The sequence below is a fragment of the Plecotus auritus genome (genome assembly GCF_963455305.1).
Source record: "Plecotus auritus genome assembly, chromosome: 2".
Taxonomy (NCBI): domain Eukaryota; kingdom Metazoa; phylum Chordata; class Mammalia; order Chiroptera; family Vespertilionidae; genus Plecotus; species Plecotus auritus.
Window position 1 is genome coordinate 140,799,188 of NC_137771.1, and position 21,498 is coordinate 140,820,685.

The following is a 21,498-nucleotide window of genomic DNA, read 5'->3' on the forward strand; positions in this document are numbered from 1 at the left end:
TATGAAATGCTGAAGGGTATTTTTTAAGAAGAGGAAGAAGAAGAAAAAGGTAAAGATAAAAATTATGAACAACAAATACATATCTATCAACAAGTGAATCTAAAAATCAAGTGAATAAAAAATCTGATGAACAGAATAAACTGGTGACTATAATAGAATCAGGGGCACAGAAAGGGAGTGGACTGACAATTCTCGGGGGGAAGGTTGTGGGAGGTGCGGGAAGAGACTGGACAAAAAGTGTACACCTATGGATGAGGACAGTGGGGGGAGGTAAGGGCTGAGGGTGGGGTGGGAACTGGGTGGAGGGGAGCTATGGGGGAAAAAAGAGGAACAATTGTAATAATCTGAACAATAAAGATTTATTAAATTAAAAAAAAAAGCTTTGTAGAGCTCATAACAATTGGTCAAAGGTGTAGTTTTACCATTTGTTAAGTTATCTTGTAGTAATTAAAATATATCTATTGGGCCCTAGCCAATTTGCCTCAGTGGATAGAGTGTCAGCCCATGGACAGAATGGTCCTAGGTTTGATTCCAGTCAAGGTTATGTACCTTGTTTGCAGGTTCAGTCCTCTGCCCTGATTGGAACATGTGTGGGAGGCAACCAATCAATATGTCTCTCTCATATCGATGTTTCTTTCTCTCTGTCTCCCTCCCTTCCACTCTCTCTAAAAATCAATTTAAAAAATATCCTTGGTGAAGATGAACAAAACACACACACACACACACACACACACACACACACACACACACACACACGTAGGTACATCAAAAATTAGGCTAATAATTTTTTTAAAGACTATATTTATTTTCTCTCTTTTAAATAGGATTGTCTGCTCCCTACATGAACCTCCTCTGTTAGATTTCCCTTGTGTCCAGAAAGGCAGTGTCATGGGGATAAATTTTGTTTTTAAATATGTCTTGATGGAGTTTTTGATATCTAAAAAGTATTCTGGTACAAATTCCAATGTAGTGGTGGAGAGTTTACCCCAACACCCCCAAGCAATTTCCTTCAACATCAGCTGGGTGTCCTACAGTTTAACTATCTACCAGGAGATAGTGTCAGATCCCACAGGTTAAGGAGTCAAGTCAGTCCTACCAGATTGCCACCACCCCACTTCAGGTGCCAATTGCAAATTCAGGTTGTCACCTGTATTTCTGACCTGTCAACTGTAAACCAGAAGTTCCCAACACCTCCTCCTTGGGTTTGGTTAATTTGCTACAGCAGCTCACAGGGCTTAAAAACACAGTCTACCTACATTTACCAGTCTGTTAAAGGATAAAATAAAGGTTACAGATAACATCCAAATGGAAGAGATGCATAGGGTAACGTTCATGAGAAGGGGCACAGAGCTTCCATGCCCTCTCTGGGCATGTCACTTTCTCAGCACCACCACCTGGTCAGCAAGCTGGAAGCTCTTTAACCCTCACCCTTTATGTTTTTTTTATGAAGGCTTCATTACATAGTATGGCTGATTAATTGGCCATTAGCACTTGATTCAACCTCCAGCCCCTTTTCCCTCCCCAGAGTCAAAGGACTGATCTGAAAGTCCTCTAGTCCTGTGGTTATTTCTCCTGGCAATTAGTCCCCAAACTTAGGTGCCCTCCCAGAGTCACTTGCTAGCATAACAGAAGACAGTTTTGTTGCTCTCATCATTTAGGAAATCCCATGGTTTTAGGAGCTGTGTGCAGAAAAGGGGATGAAGACCAAATATATATTTCACATTATGAATCATAGTATCACAGTACCACCTATCTCTGATTAAAAGTAGTGGCCATAGTTTTCATAGAGTCCATTTCACTTTCTGAAAGTTACCAAACTTTTCAATTCAATCAGAAATGAGACCATAATGCCTAACCTTCATTAGCAGATTATTTTACTTCTGTAGGAATTTATCTATGTCCCCTATTGGCGAGAGAAAAAAAATGTTTCTCACTTTTATAAATTACTTGTTGACAAAATTTTCATTTTATTTTTTCCTAATAAAGCCTCTGGCTTCTATAATTTTTATGTGTTCTAAAATTAAGAGTGGTAGGTTTTGTGAGTTGTTCCCTATTCATTCAGAATTTTTGAGTGTTAGATGCTTGCTATATTGCCAGTGGAAATGGTGTCCTTTCACGGGGTTAAGAGAAAAGCATTTCGAGAGACCCATGCATGGGAGGTTGTGGTTTCATGGTAAGATTTATTAAGGTGGAAATAGAAGAATGCCCCCAGATTCCTGATGTCCCATTGTTGTCAGCAGTGGGAACGGCACCAGGTGTTAGATCTGTGGGATCAGACCAGACCTGGGTTCAGCAACCTCTGTATTTGAGTTCTGGCTAGGAAAGAATTCAGAGCCATGAATCAAACTGTAAGAGGACATCTATATATATAAAAAGCCAGTGACCATAATGACCATAATGACCAGTCGCTATGACACCCACTGTGGCCAGCGAACTGGCCGATCAGGGGATGGGGCCTGCCGGCCAACCTCTCAACCCCTCCCCCCCGACGGCCTGCCCCTGGTCAGACTCTCCCACCCCAATCAAGAGCTGGCCGCTGGCCAAACGCCCCCTCCCTTTCCCCCTGCCAGCCGGCCCCACCAGGATAGGCCTGCAGTGCTTCCCCCCAGCCGGCCCTCCCCTGATCACTCCCCCCAACCCAGCCCCACCCCAGATCGGCCCCTGCACCCTATCAGGGGTCTTTATTTAGTGCCACTTGACCTGAGGTGGTGTTGATTATCTGGTGTTGCAGCTTTTCTGGACCTGGAGCTGAAATACAACTGAGGCCTGGATGTTATCTCTAGGGAAGAAAGGTCAAAGTCTAAACTATATGACTAGTGTTATTCTAGGAGAGGAAAGGTTGCTCTTGGGATGAGATCCCACCCTACAATTGTCTGCTGCTAGGCACCTGAGGCTTTCCTCCCTGGTGACCATCTGTGCCTGGCTCGTCGCGCTTGCCTTGCTCATGTCTGTCTAATTGCTTACCACAGCATCCCCGTATGTCCCATCATGGAAAAGTATAGCTCTGTCTTCATCAAGTCCAGTACAAAGGCCTAGATCCAAAAATTCTATGCCATTGGTTCAGTCCAATTCAGGGCTTGTCACTGCCCAGCTATCTTAGTCTGGATTCCCCGCTGCACTCTGTCTGGCTGTGCCTGGGCCCACATTTGGAACCCTTGAGGCCAGGTTGCAGACCCCAGGCAGCTACTAGTGCCCACATGGCTGCTGTGGAGAGAGAATGCACAAACGAGGCGAGTGCATGTTACCAGGCAAGAGGGCGTGAGAGCTGTTTGTTGAGCTTGGGTTATATTATTTCGGGCTTGAAAAGGACCAGGCACTTCTTCAAACTAACCAATCATCTTCCCAAGCTTTCTCAGCTGGCACTGGATCCTCCCCCTAACCCATTTTCTAGATCTTCCGAGGTTCTGTGTCCCTTATCCAATCTAATCCTTTTTCCAAGCTATACTCACAGGTCTCTCTGGTCATCAACTTGGCTCCTATTGCACATGTGTCATAGTAGAAGCACTTCCCATGTGCCACCTTTGCTTCTACTGGCCTTGTGCCCAGCAGAGGAATTTCCCCTTTATTGTTTTAATCCTTCTTCCACTCCGCCACTCCCATCATCTGTGGGGAATGAGCATTTGTACCCTATGGAGATTGGAAAGCTGGTCTTTTCTCCCTACACAGGGAGGGAGGGGTGTTAATCCCCTTGTCAGAGAAATGCTGAGATCCTCTGGGGTGCCTATGAATGCTGTAATTTCCTAGGAAAGCAGGCTTATGCTTCCTAGTTTATTAGGCTTGATGTCTGATTCCCTTTGCTCCCTTCCTTTATTAATATCTAGCTACCTATGCTAAAAGATATATCCCTTTGTTGTACAGTGAAAAATTCTCTGCATGACCTTCCTCTTAAAATAGCACTCATTCATTTACTTGTTTAATAAACCTATTTTGGGAACATTCTTTCTAGTCATGTTATATATAAAAAATACAAAATGAATATAATATAAACCCTGTTTTCAAGAAGCTAAAAATGTATCACTTGGGAAAAACTGAAAAGGGAAGAATTCTATGGGGAATCAGGGAAGGTTTCAGAGTCTACGTGAGCTTAGAAGTGGGTCTAGAAAGACAAAGAATAAAAGTTTGCCTGGTCAAAAGGAAACTGAAAAATAATTATGTAAGCATTGCAACTTGCTAAGCATCAAGAAAGATGAGGCAAAGAATGAATTTTAATTCCTTGACTTGATAATTAATTATACAACTGTGTCTGTCTTACTCTACATGGGGCAGAGGTATTGCTGACTGTCAGGGTTTGGTCAGAGAGGAATCCCTGCAAGCGATGTAAGCAATTTCTTATAGGAATTAGATCTTAATCATGGGAGCTGGTTAAGCAGTCTATAGAAATTGTGTATAATTGTTCCCTACTTCTGGTGTGGGGCTCAAAGTTAGCAGGATCAGTGGCCAGCACATGAAGTGGAGGGTTGGGGAAGACAAAGGCACACTAGAACCCAGAAGGAGAAAGAGGAGCCATGCCTTTCTCTTGTGGGTATTGAGAAATTTTAATACTTTTCCTCCTACATTCTAAGTTCTGACTGGGCTAATACTCAAATTTAATAGAGAGGTTAACAGGGAAAAATATCAAAGTTTTAATACATGTGCATGGGGCATCCCATAAAAATTTCCAAGACAGTGATAAGAAATGTTTAGACAAGAAATGGGGCGGGGGGGTATTAGATATAAGTGAGGATAGACGATTTAAAAGTAATTGAGGAAGAGCGGAACATCTATGGCAGGAAAAGTCTTGCTAGGCAACTCAGAAACAATGGGACTAATGGGACTAACAAGCTTGGAGTCTTTCTGCTAGGGTGAAGTTTCTTAAGGTAATTAAAACAAGGCCCCCCACCCCACCCACAAGTTGAGCCAGTGGATCTGTAAAAACATGTGGGTACACTAAGCTACATATCCATTTCAAGTAATGTTGACAGTTACATAGGCATATTTAACCCACGACCCTATCAAGTATAGGACATTTTCATCATCCCAGAAAGATTCCTAGTGCTCTTTCAGAATCCATTCACACCACTCACCAGAGGCAACCATTGCTCTGATTTCTCTTACTGAAGATCAACTTTGTCTATTCTCAAACTACATAAAAGTGTAATCAAACTTGTATTCTTTTATCTGTGATTTTTCCCTCAGCATAATGTTTTTGAAGTTTATCATATTGTGTGTATCAGAAGTTTGTTCTATTTTATTAGGTGAGGTGTGAAAGCCACATCTTTGCTTTTGAACTGAATCCTCTTGTCCACACAAGAACATTTACTCAGAAGTGCTTGAGCTGGGCTTTGGGCTACCATCTTATCTCTGTAAGAGCTGCCTCCTCAGGGATACCTTTTCATCACAGCTTCACTTTGGGGCACAGAACCTGTTGATTTTTCCAATCATACAAGGCCCAAATTACTGAATTTGTAGTTGACTTAAATTATAATCCACAGGCTGTATTCCTTCCATCTCTGCTTCCAAATTCCCAAGATATTGCCTGAGCCTTCTCTTGTTGACACATGCTAACAGTTTGATATTTTCTTCTAGTCATCCTTGAGTTATATAAGCTTTGTTTAGCATGTGATCTGTCTTTCAATATATCATAAATAGTGATTTGCTAAAAATGTTTTTCCATGGCTGTATTAGGACTATCCAGAGAAACAGAACAAAAGGGTGTGTGTGTGTAAAGGGATTTTTAAAAGGAATTGGCTCACATGATTATGAAGACTGACAAGTTCAAAATGTGCAGGGTGGGCCAGTAGTCTGCAGATGCAGAAAAGAGTCTATGTTGTGGGTCAAGTCTGAAGGCTGTCTGCTGGCAGAATTCCCTCCTTTTCAAAGGAGGTCAGTCAGCCTTTTCTTTTCAGACCTTCACCTGACTGGATGAGGCCCACCCACATCATGGAGGCAATCTGCTTTACTCAAAGTCCACCAGTTTAAGAGTCACTCATATCCAAAAATACCCTCACAGGAACATCTGTAATAATGTTTAATCAAACATCTGGGCACCATAGCCCAGCCAGGTTGACATATAAAATTAGTAATCACTGGCTTTCTAGCTGTAGTATATGTTTGACTTTGTCCCCTATTGCCTGCTTACTAATAAGCCAGGTCTGCATTTTATTATTTATTTATTTATTTATTTATTTATTATTTATTTGATATCTTTTTATTGATTTCAGAGAGGAAGCGGGGGAGAGAGAGGCAGAAACATCAGTGAAGAGAGAGAATCATTGATCAGCTGCCTCCTACACACCCCCTACCAGGGATTGAGCTGCAACTGGGGCATGTGCCCTGACTGGGAATGAAACCCTGACCTCCTGGTTCATAGGTCGACGCTTAAACACTGAGCCATAGCAGCTGACCACCAGTTCTGCCTTTTATATCCTGCTGAAACAATTCCACATTTGGTGCCAACTTCAGTATCAGTTAAGTTTTTTTTTTTTCCCCTAATATAACATACAGAGAAAGATAGGCAGAGAAAGACACAGAGAGACTCAAAACCATAGTGACTTAAGTAAAAGTCTGAGCAGGTTTCTCAGGGTTGCTCTGGTGATCAGTTGATTGCCAGACTCCACTATTATCAGGGATTCAGGCCCCATCTGTCTTCCACCTCATGGTCTGGGTTTGCTATTCCAGCTCTTACTATTTAAAATAGCATACTGCACATTATTTTCACTCACATCTCATGGGTCAGACTCAGTCATACGACTACCTTTAGTGAAAGGCAGTTTAGGAAATTAGCCTTAGCTATGCCCAATTAAAAATCTCATTACTACTAAAGAAAAATGAGAACAGATATTGAAGAACAATTGAAGTATCTGTCACAAGTTGGAAATCCCTTGATCAGAGAACACTGAGAATTAATAAGAAAACCAATTTGAAAGAAGTAGATGACAAAGGTCTCATGTGGACATATTTTCAGTGGAGAATTAATTAAATTTGGTAATTGATTGGCTCTGGAGTGGGAAGGAAAAGAACGTGTCAAGGATAACTGTGGTTAAGAGCATGCTACATACAGCTCTAGTGTCCAGATTTGAATCCTGGTTTGGACACTTACTGAGTCGACCTGTACAAGTTGCTTAACTCTCTTACCTGGGTTTTCTTACCTGAAAAGTGAGACTGATAATTCATGTCTCAAAACTTAATTGAAAGATTGAATGAAATAATATATACAGCATCTAAGTTTAGGAAAATAGATAAAGCAAGGATAAAGTTCTAGGGAAAGCAGATATTTAAGGGATAAGAAGAAGAGGAAAGGTACAGAAGGAGGCCAGAAGAAAACTTCAGAAAAGTTGGAGATGGACTAAGAAAGAGTCACATCCAGGAAGCCAAAGTGGTACAAAGTTTTGAAGTGGAGAACCCAATAGTACAGTTATAGTAAGATGAGGGCTGAAAATAAGCCTTTTAACTTTGACTGGTTTTGTATTGACTTTATCAACAAGTTTCTGAGGAAAACATATCTACCTTTTAGAGTTGTGGGAACAAAATTTGGTTAAATGAATTACCAGATTATTTGGAATTTAGAATAATTACCAAATTACTCCAGATTATTTGGAATGTTAATAAAGTAACTACCTTTGAGTTTCTAACTGTTGAGTCTAATTTGTTAAAATTCCTTAAAACTATGATTTAGATGCTAGTCTGTAATGAAAAGCCTCAAATTATGTCTCAGCTTGAGGTACTTTCATTTATCTCATAAATTCTGTGCAATAGCACTTTGATAGGTGAAGGTTGTATGCTCTATAAAAGCAGGTAGCCCAGATTCTCAGGGTATAGCTTCAGACCTATTAATTTTTAGTTCTTTACTAGTATATTAAAAGGGCCTAAAAGTACATAGTTATCTTTACCTTCAGTGAGTATTTGGGACAGTTGGGAAGATAAAATGTATGCATGCAGCGTCCTCTGTCTTATTGCCCCAGATTCCATCTTATTTTAGCAGTGGTAATATTTGCTTCAGGATATGTAGCACTGGGAAAGTTTTTAGTCCCTTTCCTGGTATTAGATTAGGTTGGCAGTCTTTGTGCTAAATTAATTGGCTGTGTAACTTAAGACAAGTCACTGAGTCTTTGTGACTCTCCATTTGATAAGTTGGGTCAGACTCTTCACCCTGCGCACTTCATAAGGTTTTATTAAGACTCCATGTGTGAAGCACTCTTTAAATTAAGCACCAAATAAACATAAGGTAAAATTCTTAATTAGGCTGATCACCTGTCCCTCACTCGATAACATCAGCATCTCATTTTATTTCTGGACCAAATCCACATTCCCATTGATTCAGGAATATTCTATTCTACTAGAGGCCTGGTGCACGAAATTCGTGCACAGGGGATGGGGTGGGGTTGTGTGTGTCCCTCAGCCCAGCCTGCACCCTCTCCAATCTGGGATCCCCCAATGGGATCAGGCCTAAACGGGCAGCCGGACATCCCTCTCACAATCCAGGACTGCTGGCTCCCAATCACTCGCCTGCCTGCCTGCCTGCCTGATTGCCCCTAATCGCTTCTGCCTGCCAGCCTGATCACCCCTTACCACTCCCCTGCCAGCCTGATAGATGCCTAACTGCTCCCCTGCTGGCCCAATTGCTCCTAACTGCCCTTCCCTACCAGCCTGGTTACCCCTAACTGCCCTCCCTGCTGGCCTGGTTGCCCCTAACTGTCCTCCTCTGCAGGCCTGGTCCCCCCCCCCCAACTGCCCTCCCCTACAGGCCTGGTCCCCCCCAAATGCCCTCCCTTGCCAGCCTGGTTGCCCCAACTGCCCTCCCATGCTGGCCTGGTCACCCCTAACTGCCCTCCCTTGCCGGCCTGGTCGCCTCAACTGCCCTCCCCTGCTGGCCTGGTTCCCCCAAACTGCCCTCCCCTGCAAGCTTTGTCTCTCCCAACTGCTCTCCCCTGCCGGCCTTGTCCCTTCCAACTGCCCTCCCCTGCAGGCCTGGTTGCCCTCCAACTGTCCTCCCCTGCTGGCCTCGTCGCCCCCAACTGCCCTCCCCTGCCAGCCTGGTTGCCCTCCAACTGCCCTCCCTTGCAGGCCTGGTCCCTCCCAACTGCCCTCCCCTGCTGGCCTGATCGCCCACAACTGCCCTCCCCTGCTGGCCATCTTGTGGCGGCCATCTTGTGTCCACATGGGGGCGGCCATCTTGTGTGTTGGAGTGATGGTCAATTTGCATATTACCTCTTTATTATATAGGATTCTATTCTATTCTATTCTATTTTGAAAATAATAATTTCCTCATGGAAGAATGTGGGCAGTGTCCTCTATAAGCGTTTTACCTTCTTAGTTTTGGATTTAGTTAAATTGTCAGTTAAAATACAAAGACTGCCCGAGCTTTCACACATTTTTTTTCATTTTATTAATTATAAAACTGTTTTCCTCATAAGTTGTAAGTGACCTTATAAAGTAGCTTTATATAGAATCTCTGAAATATCAATTGAATTAAATGGTTACAAAGAACCAATTGCAGGATTGATGCTCCTATGATTTTAAATTTTTTAAATTACTACAATCATACTTGGTTTTAAAAAATGTTTAGTGCCAGAGTTTCTAAGATAGGGGGGACAGGGACAGGCTTGCTAATTAATATTGTGACCATAAGGAATCTTTAAGTCTATTTCACTTGATTGCTTCCCCATATTTACATCTGAAATAATGGTAGCTGTTGCCTTGATGCTTTAATTGTAATAGAAAAGTCAGGAAGAAAGATAAAAAATAAATATATTAATTGCAGTAATGTTTAGCTGTAATCTTAAATTTTTCAAGAGTATAGGCATGTATGATTGCTTTACTTCTGCATCACAAATTATAGGAGAGACAGTAGTTGTAGCTTGAAACATGTTACGAGGAAGACATAAAAAGAAGTTATATATCTCCTGATGATAAATCAGGAGGAATTAATGAAAAGGGGGAATAGTTACTTTCTGCTTTGGACAAAAGATGGCACTATCGCTGTGCTAAGTATTTTTCTTCTGCAATTTGGGCTCAGTCTTTTTAAATGCATAAAACAGTAAAATTTAGTGATCTAATTTATACTGACCCTCCCAATAGAATGCCAGATTTCTAATCAAGGACCTGAAGAATGGACCAGAAAAGTGGAATTTATATTTCAAAAATTGTTAGCTTGTTTTAATAGCTAAGTATAAAAATAACATTCTCTGAGACTCAGAGATTTGCCATAGGAACAACAGGACACCTTGCCTCATGTTTTCAGTTATCATTAAGTTTGAAATACCCTCCCTCTGGAGCTTGGATAATTGTCAGGGTTCCCAGATGTTTTAGTTTTTTGTTTGTTTAGTTTTTCAAGGTCACTGAACTTAATAATAATGCTTTCATTAGGATAATACTTACTTTCTTCAAGTTATTACAATTACGTAATCATTTTTCTTTTATTTTCCTGGGTCATTATATTTTACTTACTTGATAGTTGGAAAGCTACATGGACTATAAATCTGGAAATATAAAAGTAGTCTCTCTTCTGCTGGGAAAGCAGCATTTTCTCATGTTGTTTCTAAGCCAGTATCTTAAATGACTCTTGGGACCTAGTTCTCTATTTTTTTCTAAGCAGATCTTTCAAGGATGGAGAAATTTAGTGAAAGCACTGAACAAAAAGACAAAATGAACTCCTGAAAAAATGGCTTTATTATTGATTGTACAAACTGTTCTTTAAGAAATAACAAACATATTGCCCAGCCAGTGTGGTTCAGTGGTTGTGCGTGGACCTATGAACCAGGAGGTCACAGTTCGATTCCCAATCAGGCCACATGCCCAGGTTGCGGGCTCGATCCCCAGTAGGGGGAATGCAGGGGACAGCTGATCAATCTCTCATCTCTCCCTCTCCCTTCCTCCCTGAAATCAATTAAAAATATATTAAAAAATAATAACAAACATACAAATTAAAACACTTTTTTGCTGAATAGGGTTGGAGGAGGCTGCAGAGGAAGCCTTGATGCATTGAGAGAACACAAAACAATCCAGTTTTCCTTCTTACTTTGTGTTAGAATAAGAAAACACTGATGGATTCCTGCATCTAGACTGCAGATTTGCCTATCTGATGCTTTTTAAAGTTAACATTTAAATAGTTAACTTTTAAAAAGTAATTAAATTGAGCTTTCATCATATAACTATGTGGCTAGGTTATTATGTTGATAGAGTACATAATATATTTATAACTCATTTGAATCTAAAATACAATCTTATTCCAAACCTTTGAGGCCAGATGTGTTTCAGAATCCCAAATTTTTTTGTTTTGTTTTTAAAAAGGTAATGATATACATATTTGGTGTATCACATCACCAGCTTCCCCAGTAGTGTCTAGGGCAGCAAGCACCCTGAAATAAAAAATAAATATGTTTTCAGCAAAATGTATGAAGAGTTATACCACAGGAGGTAAGTCTTGACCATAAATAGCTTTACATCAGTTTAGGTCAGATTTTGAGGCTAAATGAGTCTTCCACAAACTTAAGAAAAAACTGTAGGTTGCAGAGCTTTTTGGCCTTCACAACAGTGTGTAAATACTATTCAGTCTACTCTGCAAACTGCCAAAAATCAGTAAGGTTTTCTGTTTGTAAATAGGGAAATTTTAATTTAACATTATATTATTTTTAATGGTTTTATTTTTTAAAATATGTGTTGTTCTGCTTTATTAACTATGTGGTTCAAGCACAGAATGTATTTCAGCCGATTCCATAAACACTGAAAGACAATCAAAGATTTGGAGAAATGTGTACAGCCAATCTCTGCCATAAAGCAACAGGGTATCAGGCATACATTCTGCTGCAAGAAAACCATCATTCTTTTTCTGTTAGGAGTACTTTGGGTAAAAGCATTTCCCATTCTATTTTATGCTATATTATTAATCAAGGTCAGTTTTATTTTCTGCAACAGTGTTGTGAGGTAGAATCTTATTTATTATTTCAAGTAGGGCTAAGTCTAATCAGCACTTAGATAAGAGGCTTCTGGGGGGAACATATATGTTTCAGGAAAATGAGTGAAGGATTGTATTATGTGTCAAGTCTGCTTTCCCCAGCCCTGTATTATAGTTGGACATTGTGTATTGAATAATGTATATTATAAAACCTGACATGATGTCTACTAGTTCCCATTTCTGTTTAAAGTATTAGGTTTGCCTTCTCCCTAATCTGATCAGAATAATACTTTTGCTTCATCTACTGTTAGTTATGACATCTACTGTATGATTAGAAAGCTCTGCTAACCCTCTTTTTAGCATCACTCATAATTCAATGGTAAATAATTCCAATCATAATACAACTTGTCATTTAGTAATTTCATGAATATAGTTAGTGGTGTAGTACAGATGAATAATAATCCATTACTCAGGATCTTCTTAAACCATAAAACTTATAGTCATTAAAAAATCAGGGGGCACGGCTCATTTGGAGATTAGCGTAAGATAGCATTATGCCAAAATGGATGTTGCTTAGTTAGTTGTTTGGTTTTCCTTCCTCTTATTTAAAAACAAACAAACATAAGAATAACTTTGCATGGCACAGAAATTGACACAAGCATTGAGAACTCTTTGCCTTCTTTGCTATCAGAACCCAGATCCAACATGTCTTATTTTTCTTCTGTGATCCGGACTTACCTTTTTATATGGTCACTAGAGGTCCAGTGCATGAAAATTCATTCACTGGAGGGGGCGGTCCCTCAGCCTGGCCTGCACCCTCTCGCAGTCTGGGAGCCCTCAGGGGCTGGAGGTGACCCGGCGATCAGGGGAAGGCGACGCCCCATCACACCTCTGCTGCTGCCACTGCTGGCAGCGCAAGCCTCGGCTGGCCCTGGCGGCTGGGCAGCCACCATCCGAGGCTTGCCTGCACCTTGAGCCGTCCCTGGGCGGCTGGGGGCTGAGGGGACTGGGGGACTCTGGAGGCAGGTGCGTGGAGCTGCTGGGCCTACCTTGGGGCGGGCCGGGCCTTGCCACATGCCTGCCACCCCGGCAGGGCTGAGAGGACTGGGTGCTGCCATCTTGTGGCTGTGGGCACTGCCATCTTTGAGGGTGAGCCAGTCAATTAGCATATTCCCTCCTTATTGGCTGTGGGTGCTGCCATCTTTGAGGGCGGGGTAGTCAATTAGCATATTCCCTCCTTATTGGCTGTCGGCGCCACCATCTTTGTGATGGTGTGAGGGTCAATTAGCATATTCCCTCTTTATTAGATAGGATTACCACAACTTTGCCAGTGTATTAGTGCTACTCCAGTCTCTCTAACTTCGAATTTTTTTTTTTTTTACCTTCCAGAATTTTTAATTTCTTACTGGCTTGTTAAGAACTACTAAGTAGTATCTTTCTTCCATTCTTATCATTTCTCTCCAGAGCAACACAATCTTTCTCACACCCTACTGCCTGTCTTCTAAATACATACACAGTCTTCTTTTTATGATTTGGATGAAACATATAATAATAGTTACTAGAATCTGATGGACTGTTTCAAAACATGTGTGAATTGTTATGGAAGCAGATGATTTATCCTAGGCACTACGTAGTGGGCAAAGTATTATATATTTAGGTACTTACATTTACATGTTAATTTTCATTTAATATATGTAAAACACATACTACATTTATCTTTTTTTTTTTTTTGTAAGAGAACATTTATTGGGTAAATTATAGAGGTAGAAAAAGAAATTCCTAGAAGAAATGGGCTTAGGAAACGAATTATGGAGGTAAAGGAAGGGCCCTTGGAGCTTGGGATTGAGGGAGCTTATGGTAAGAGGCCTTGGGGGTGGGGAGAGGCAGGGTGGGAAAAGACAGGGCATGCTCCCAGGAGGAAAGTGCACGGGGAAATCCTTCCTAAGGGTTTAAGGGTGGAGATTTTAGGGGAGGTCCTAGGGAAGATCTCAGTAGAATATTCAGCAGTTTTTCATGTGTGTCCTTTCAGGGTTGTGGTCTCCACTGATTGATTGGCTGACACCAGGGCAGGGGGTCATTATTCAGTGCAGCTTGTCCTGACATTAGCAGTGGCTGGTTTTTCTGTCTTTTGATTTTTATTGGAATACCAAAAGTATTGATTTTAAATCATTTGATTATAGAGTGGTTAATACTCTAGCCTTAATTAAAATTGAGTACCTTGTGCCATTTATGTATCAAAAGCAAAGAAACTCTTATGTGTATTTATAAATGCTAATGTAGAGATAGATTTACACTTTCTGCAAAACCAGTGTGGACCTCAGTATGAACTGGTTCAATTCATGAGAAAAATGCCTTCTATGGCATAACATATTTCTTAGTATAGAAAAGTCTTGGCTATATGAATCCTGGGAGTGATTTTTTTCCCTCACATTGCCTACTTTCCTTGATCTTTGAATACAAATTATGGTATTTTTAAAATGTATAAGTACTACCAGCAAAAGGATAGAAATGGTATTTAAAGAACAGTCATGAACAGCAAAACAGCAACAACAATTTGACAGGAATCCCTAACATTTGCCCTATGGTGTTGAGATTAACCCAATTTGTAAAAAATCCTTTCCTTGTTTAGAAATTAATGAGACCAGTTAAGTTATACCAACCTAATTTTAGAAAGATAAATTATGAATGTTGGAATGAAAACAAAGCAGAAGAATTAGCCAACATTGGCAACATTATAGAAATTAATTTAAATTTGCATTAAGCCAGAAACTTACTGTTTGTGAATGATGAGGCTTCTGTATACTTTTGTATAACTGTAATGAGAAAGAATTATACTTACTTGATTAAGGACTGGCTTTGCTAATTATGAAACTTGGATTAAAAAAGCCTTTTTACTATAAGTTTCAGATATCTGTATTCATATCTGCCTATATCCCTTGCACAATACTCTAACTTTTTAAAAGAAAGTCTTTTGTCCATTGCTGTAGTCAGTTGAAAGTGATCCAAATTGAGTGTAGCTGTAACTTATACAATTGTAGCAAAATACACTAATGCCTTAGTATATCATTATTAAAACAAAACAAAACACATTACCGAGTGTGTATTTGTGTCTTATTGCTGCTGTGACAAATTACCACAATTTTAGTGGCTTAAAATAACACAGATGTATATCTTACACTTCTAGACGTCAAAACTTTAAAATCAAGGTGCTGCCAGAGCTGTGTTCCTTCTGGAAGCTGTAGGGGAGTGCAATAGACAGAATGTTTGTGTCCTCCCCAAATTTATATGTGGAACTCTAATCCCAAAGGTGACGGTATTAGTTAATGTCGACTTTGGGAGGTGATTAGGTTATGAAGGTGGAGCCCTCGTGAGTGGGATTAGTGCCCTTACAAAAGGTCCCTCTTCCCTTTCACCATGTGAGGACACAGTGGCCATCTGTGAACCAGGAATCACGTCTCCACCAGATGTCAAACCTACCAGTACCTTGATCTTGGACTTTCCAACCTCCAGAACTGTGAGGAATAAATGCTTATTGTTTAAACCACCTAGTCTATGGTATTTTTGTTATAGCAGCCTGAACTGACCACACAGGTAAAGCCAATTGATAATCATTTTCTTACCTTTTCCAACTTCTAGCAACAGCCTGCATTCCTTGACTCCTGGCCTTTAGCCAGCAATCCTGCCATTCCAACCTTAGCACCAGTTATCACCTTTCTTTCTCTGACTTTCTTACTTCTATTTTCCATATCTTTGTGAATACGTTAAGCCCACTCAGAAAACCCAGAATCTTTCCATCTCAGGAACCTTAATTTTATCATATTTGCAAATATCATCCTGCCATGTAGATCTTTATTGTTAAATCTCAATTATTGGATGGTGGACACATGGTGGCAGTGCAGGTCCGACCCTCTCTGGTTTGGTCCTAGGCAACCTGCTGCGTCGCACAGCTGCTGACTGCTAGCGTGGCAAGGCGTCATCAGCGTCTTCCATCTCTGGACTGTTTCTCCTCTTGTCTTCGTGGTTGGAGCAGACCTGTCAATTCCTCTCTGTTGCAGGAATCCACATGGTCTTGGAGTTGTTTTCTGAAAATATACAAACATATTCTCGACCAAAAATTAATAAAGGAATCTTTTCTATGTAATTGATTTGGGATCCTTTTTATTTTTGCCCAAACGATTTTCCTTTGTCTTATTTAGACACCATGCTGACATGTACACTTAAGGAACTGTTTGACATTGAAATGGGGACTCAGAACTGTTGGACATTGAAATTGGGACTCAAACATTTTTTGTTATTATATGTTTATTTCTAGTCTGCAGAGGCAAGATTTTTTAAAGGAAAGAAACGGGGAAAAAATAGATACAGAGGCAAAGAAGCATTGAACAGACTGTCAAACTACAGCGGGAAGGCAGGGGAGGTTGGCGGGGGGGGGGGGGGGCGGGGGGGCTGTAAGAGATCAACCAAAGGACTTGTACGCATGCATATAAGCATAACCAATGGATACAAGACACTGGGGGTGGGGGCAGGTAAAGGCATGTACTGGGGGGAAGGGGGGGCCGGGGGGAGGTCAATGGGGGAAAAAAAAGGAGACATATGTACTACTATTTGTAATACTTCAAACAATTAAAAAAATACAAAAAAAATCTCAATTATTGGGGATGCGCTCTAATTGTTTAAATATAGATGTGAGACATGGAGCTGACTGGACTCAAATCCAGTAGAGGCTCTGTAATATGATTTTTTTTTTAAGTTACTGATTAGTAATTGCTCTGGGGTTATCACCACAGCATCATGATTAAAACTTTTTTAGTTTTATGTCTCAGTAGATCACCTTGCCTCTCACTCTTCTTATTGAGTCTATCATGAACTTTCTTTAAAAACAAAGTTTTTTTGATTTGAGAGAAATAGAAACATCGATGAGAGAGAAACATCAACATCGATGGGCTGCCTCCAGGGATGGAGCCTGCAATCTGGGCATGCGCCCTGATGGGGAACCAAACTGGCAACCTCCTGGTGCATGGGTTGAAGCTCAACCACTAAGCCACACCAGCCGGGCCTATCATGAACTTTCATTACCTTAAAACATCCTGGTTTCCTATCCATGCTCCCATCCTGTTTCCCATGAGGAGCTGAACCCCATCTTTTAAAAAACTAACTTCTCCATGTGTAGTCTGAAACCTGGTACTGCTCTTCTCCTGGATCTGCATTTGTAAATATTTGTAAGTCTTCTCTTTCAAACAAACAGACAGACAGACAGATAAATCTTTCTCCCTATCTTTTCCCTGAAGCTACTCTTTCATCTAGTGAAGACTTAATTTCTTTTTAAATTTCTTCCTCCCTTTAAATAGGCGTTCTCTAAGGGTCTGTCTTTAGTCCACTTTTTTCTTTTCTTGCTCTTTTCCTGGGAAATCCTACTTAGTCCCATCACTTCAACTATCACTGAGCCCTAATTTTTTTTCCTGAAGGTCAGCTGCTCTGTTCCACCTACCCATACATACCACTCAATTTGGTAAAAAATAAACCCATTTTTCATCATATTCTACCCCAATCCTCCTATCCTTAAAAGATCAAGAGTGAACAAATCAAATACACTCGCTGTCTTTCCCATGTTGATTGATTTGATTACCATTTTCCTAGTCACCCAGGGATACGTTAGAGAGAAATAGTTGTGAGGCTAGAAAACATCCAGAGTTATTGCAATCTGAGTCAGGATTGCAAAAAACTTTAAAGTATGTAAGCTTCCTTGTCCTCAAACGTTGTAGCTTGCTTATAATGTGCCTAACCAATCTAATGCATTTTCCTGATTACATGCAGGTCTGCAATTAAGGCGTTGCGTCCTGGAGGGTTACTTGTGTACTCTACATGCACACTTTCCAAAGCAGAAAATCAGGATGTGATCAGTGAAATTTTAAATTCCTGCCGTAATATCATGCCTGTGAACATAGAGGAAATGGCAAGGACTTGCTCCCAAGACTTCGCATTTGCTCCCACTGGCCAGGAGTGTGGACTCTTGGTGATTCCAGAAAAGGGCAAAGCGTGGGGCCCAATGTACGTAGCCAAGTTGAAAAAATCATGGACTGTATGAACTTGGTGATGTGCATTTTGGAAATTATGTCAATGTACTATTGTATTTATTTTTCTGGGCTCTCTACATGTGAACATTTAAATAATTATGGAGTCAGTTTCCCTGGATCTGTTTTGGAATCCTACTTAGTACTCTAGCATCTCAGAGTTTAGGCTTGAGAATTTTCCAAGTGTATATATTTTTCCTAGAAATACTTCCACAGCAGTGATTTTAGGTGGTGCAGATGGTGTTTATTCTGTATAATAAAATTGCTTTTACTTGGCATTTTGTAGTTAAATTAATCTTCATGGTTTTGTGCATAGGATGTTTAGAAGTACATTCTATCCATGAGGTTGGTACTTTGAACCTTTAAAAATGCATATTTGCTGTCCCTTTTATAATTTTTCTCCTTATCAAATATACAGATTCTTTGAGAGTTTTCTTCCCCCTTTTTCTTAAGAACTGATTGGTATTCTGAGACTAACTTCTTAAGCAGCTCTATTTCTAGTTCTAGCAAAAACATGTTTTCTACTTAAGTTGTTTTTTTGTTAAGGACTGTCTTCTGTTTACTGCAAAGGTCAGTTTCTCTACTGACACCAGCTTTATTTCTCCACGTTTTTTTGTATTCACAAATACAAATTGAAAGGGGGAATTATGTTGAAAGGCCATTAGAAGAGTAGATTCACATGTACATGTTTGACTTTCGACATTCAGCTTGTAGAATAATGGAGTCTATCCAGCAGACTATAAAGCAAGTGCTTGAAACAAAACCAGAATGATTAATAAACTGCAATAACTGAACTATATTTGGAGAGTTTTGTTACATAATTGCAGTTATAATGAGCACCACAGAATCTGATTATCTTACAGTTGCAATCTAGAGGGGCTTTTTATTTCACTCTGTTATGCAATGTTATACGAGAGTATGATGTCACATGTTAATGCACAAGAGGGAGATGCGTAATGAGAGTGGATTATACTATTACCAAAACCCAATACATTTACTAAGTGGCTCTCCCTGTTTACATATATCTTGGGAATGTTGTACACATTTCTGTATATGTACTTAAAGTTTTAGTTTCAGGGTGGATCATGTGTTTTCTCTAGAAATTGCTTCACTTAGAGCCGAAACATATTTTTCCAACTGTTAAGAAAAAGTATGCACACTTCAAAAGATTATATCATTTTGGAAATATGCATTAAAAAAACACCTCTGACTATATAAATATAAAATTCTGCTGAAGTTGAATCTTTTTTAATTGTTTATTCTATTCTGTTCACGTAAATAGACTATTTACCCATTAACTTTTTTTATTTTGCAAGCATATATAACTGGGTTACTGTAACTAGGAAGTCAGAGGAAGAATGTTTATTCTATACCTTCATTCCATTAACCTTTTTATTTTTTTAGAATGCTTCATGAATTTGCATGTCATCCTTGCACAGGGGCCATGCTAATCTTCTCTGTATTGTGCCAATTTCAGTATACTGTGTGTGCTGCTGAAGCGAGCACAACCATTTTTTTCTTTATATCTATTCAATATGTTTAAAGAAAAGCTGGATCTTTTAGACTCAATCAGATATACTGGGTTAATAAAGAAGATTATCGATAATAGAAAAAGATACTTATTCATTTGTATGTGTGTGCTTATTAATTTTTTTCAATATGAAGTCCTGTCTTTAGATACTATAGTTTTAAAAAGTGCATTCATTCTGAGTAGGTTAATCACAAAGTAAATTTTCACAGTGCCCTTCATTGAATGTCATTATTTCCCCAACACAATGCCATGAAGCCTATTCTGAGTACTCAGTGTGCCATTGGATTAGACCTTCCTATGATTATTTCAAAAATGCAACTACATCTGTGCATATAAATATCTCACTTTATTATTAACAATCATTATAATGAAACAGCTGACATATCTATTGACCATTAAATATTTGATTAAGTATATATAACTTTAAAAAAGATAGATAGCTCTTTTGATCTTTTAAACAGTCTCAGGAGTGATCATTGTAACTACCTTTTGTAGATGAGAAAACCAAACTCAGTGCTATTCTTGGGTCCAAGATTAAAATGAGCTCCAAAGGCCAGGCCCTTGTCCCTCTCTGCACTATGCTGTCTCACAGGATATAGGTTATAAGAACCTTCAGGGTTACCCACTGGCTTTCCCCTTATTCTCCATTGCTCAGTTTTCTAAAGCAATTCCCTATCCACAGGGCATCTAAGGGTTAGTCAATATTTGGGGCTTTTTTTACCCCAAATATTTCAGGGTGTGTTCTAAAGAAGTACTTCTTGTGATTGTCATACCCAGAAATATCCCAAGGACATACTCTGGGCCTTCCTTTTCTTTGCAGATGCTGAACTGAAGAACAGAAATTTGGAGCAGCCTTGCAATGTCAATTGAAAAGCAAGGAGTAATTGATATTACTTTCTGTGGCATTGAGTTACTTTCAAAATAGCTTTATAAAAATTTAGGTTGCTTACCAACACATTAACTTCTCTCTGCCATCAGCACACTGAACAGCCACTAGTTTCAGAAATAGATTATGAATAAATGTAATGCATTTAAATGGTGTGTACTGAATTTTTAAAGCATCAGATACTATCTGTGGTTTGGAATCAAGGCAGTCTGCAGTCCTTTTATCCAATTATATATATCCATCTAGCCTTATGTTCAAAATTGCATGTTATCCCCTTAGCAGTATTGTGAAAAATATCCTTTTATACAGGGTGAGTAGACATAAAATAATAGAGACCAGACCACTGGCTACGCAACTAAAAATTATCGCAAATCTAATAGGCCCTTATCCAACTAGGCTGTATCTTGGGAGATAAGCATCAGATAATCTGCATAGGCTAATGTAACTCATCTGGAAAACAAAGAAAAAATTGGAACCAATAGCAACATTTTTATTAGATACCTGGAAGTCCTTTGATGCAATTGAATGGGCTACTTGTATTATGTGCTAGGTAAATTTGACTTTGGGGACAAATATAACAGCACAATTTATTTTCAACCCATTTATATGGTTCAAATCAATGGTTTATAGTCTCCCTTTCCTTGCCTTATTACTGCATTGTGGAGGGAAGAAGGGATGGTGCCCATGATTGATGCAACTCTTCATGCTGACATTGAGCTATAGTATCACCCAGGTCGCATGGGTATCTGAATGGTATTCAGATGAAAGTTCATAAGTTAACTAATATCTGCTGATAATCTACTTTTCGTTCCAAAAGCCCTAACAACCTCTGTCCTGAAAACATTAAAAGTAAATGTCATAATTTGAAGTGGCTTCAGGCTGCAAAGTCATTGGGTGTGAATCAGAAATACTATTTTTACAAATGGATGTTTTCACATTTTTCAAGTAAATACCCAGTAGAGGAATTGCTAGATCATATGGTAGTTATATTTTTAATTTTTAAAGGAACTTAAATACTGTTTTCCATAGTGGCTGTATCAATTTACATTTTTTATACCTGGAATTTATATAATGTTATTAACCAACTAGAGGCCTGGTGCATGAAGTTAGTGCATGGGGGGGGGGGTCCCCTCAGCCC

At 39.6% G+C, this 21,498-nt stretch overlaps 1 protein-coding gene across 1 annotated transcript in view; it reads left to right on the forward strand.

Moving 5' to 3' along the window:
* NSUN3 (NOP2/Sun RNA methyltransferase 3) overlaps window positions 1–19,563 on the forward strand; it is a 76,858-nt gene extending 57,295 nt beyond the window's left edge. Inside the window, exon 6 of the mRNA XM_080654266.1 lies at window positions 17,687–19,563. Within this exon, the coding sequence (XP_080510392.1) occupies window positions 17,687–17,957 (271 nt within the window). The 3' untranslated portion in view covers window positions 17,958–19,563. The remainder of the gene's footprint in view (window positions 1–17,686) is intronic.
* Window positions 19,564–21,498: the final 1,935 nt, after the last annotated feature.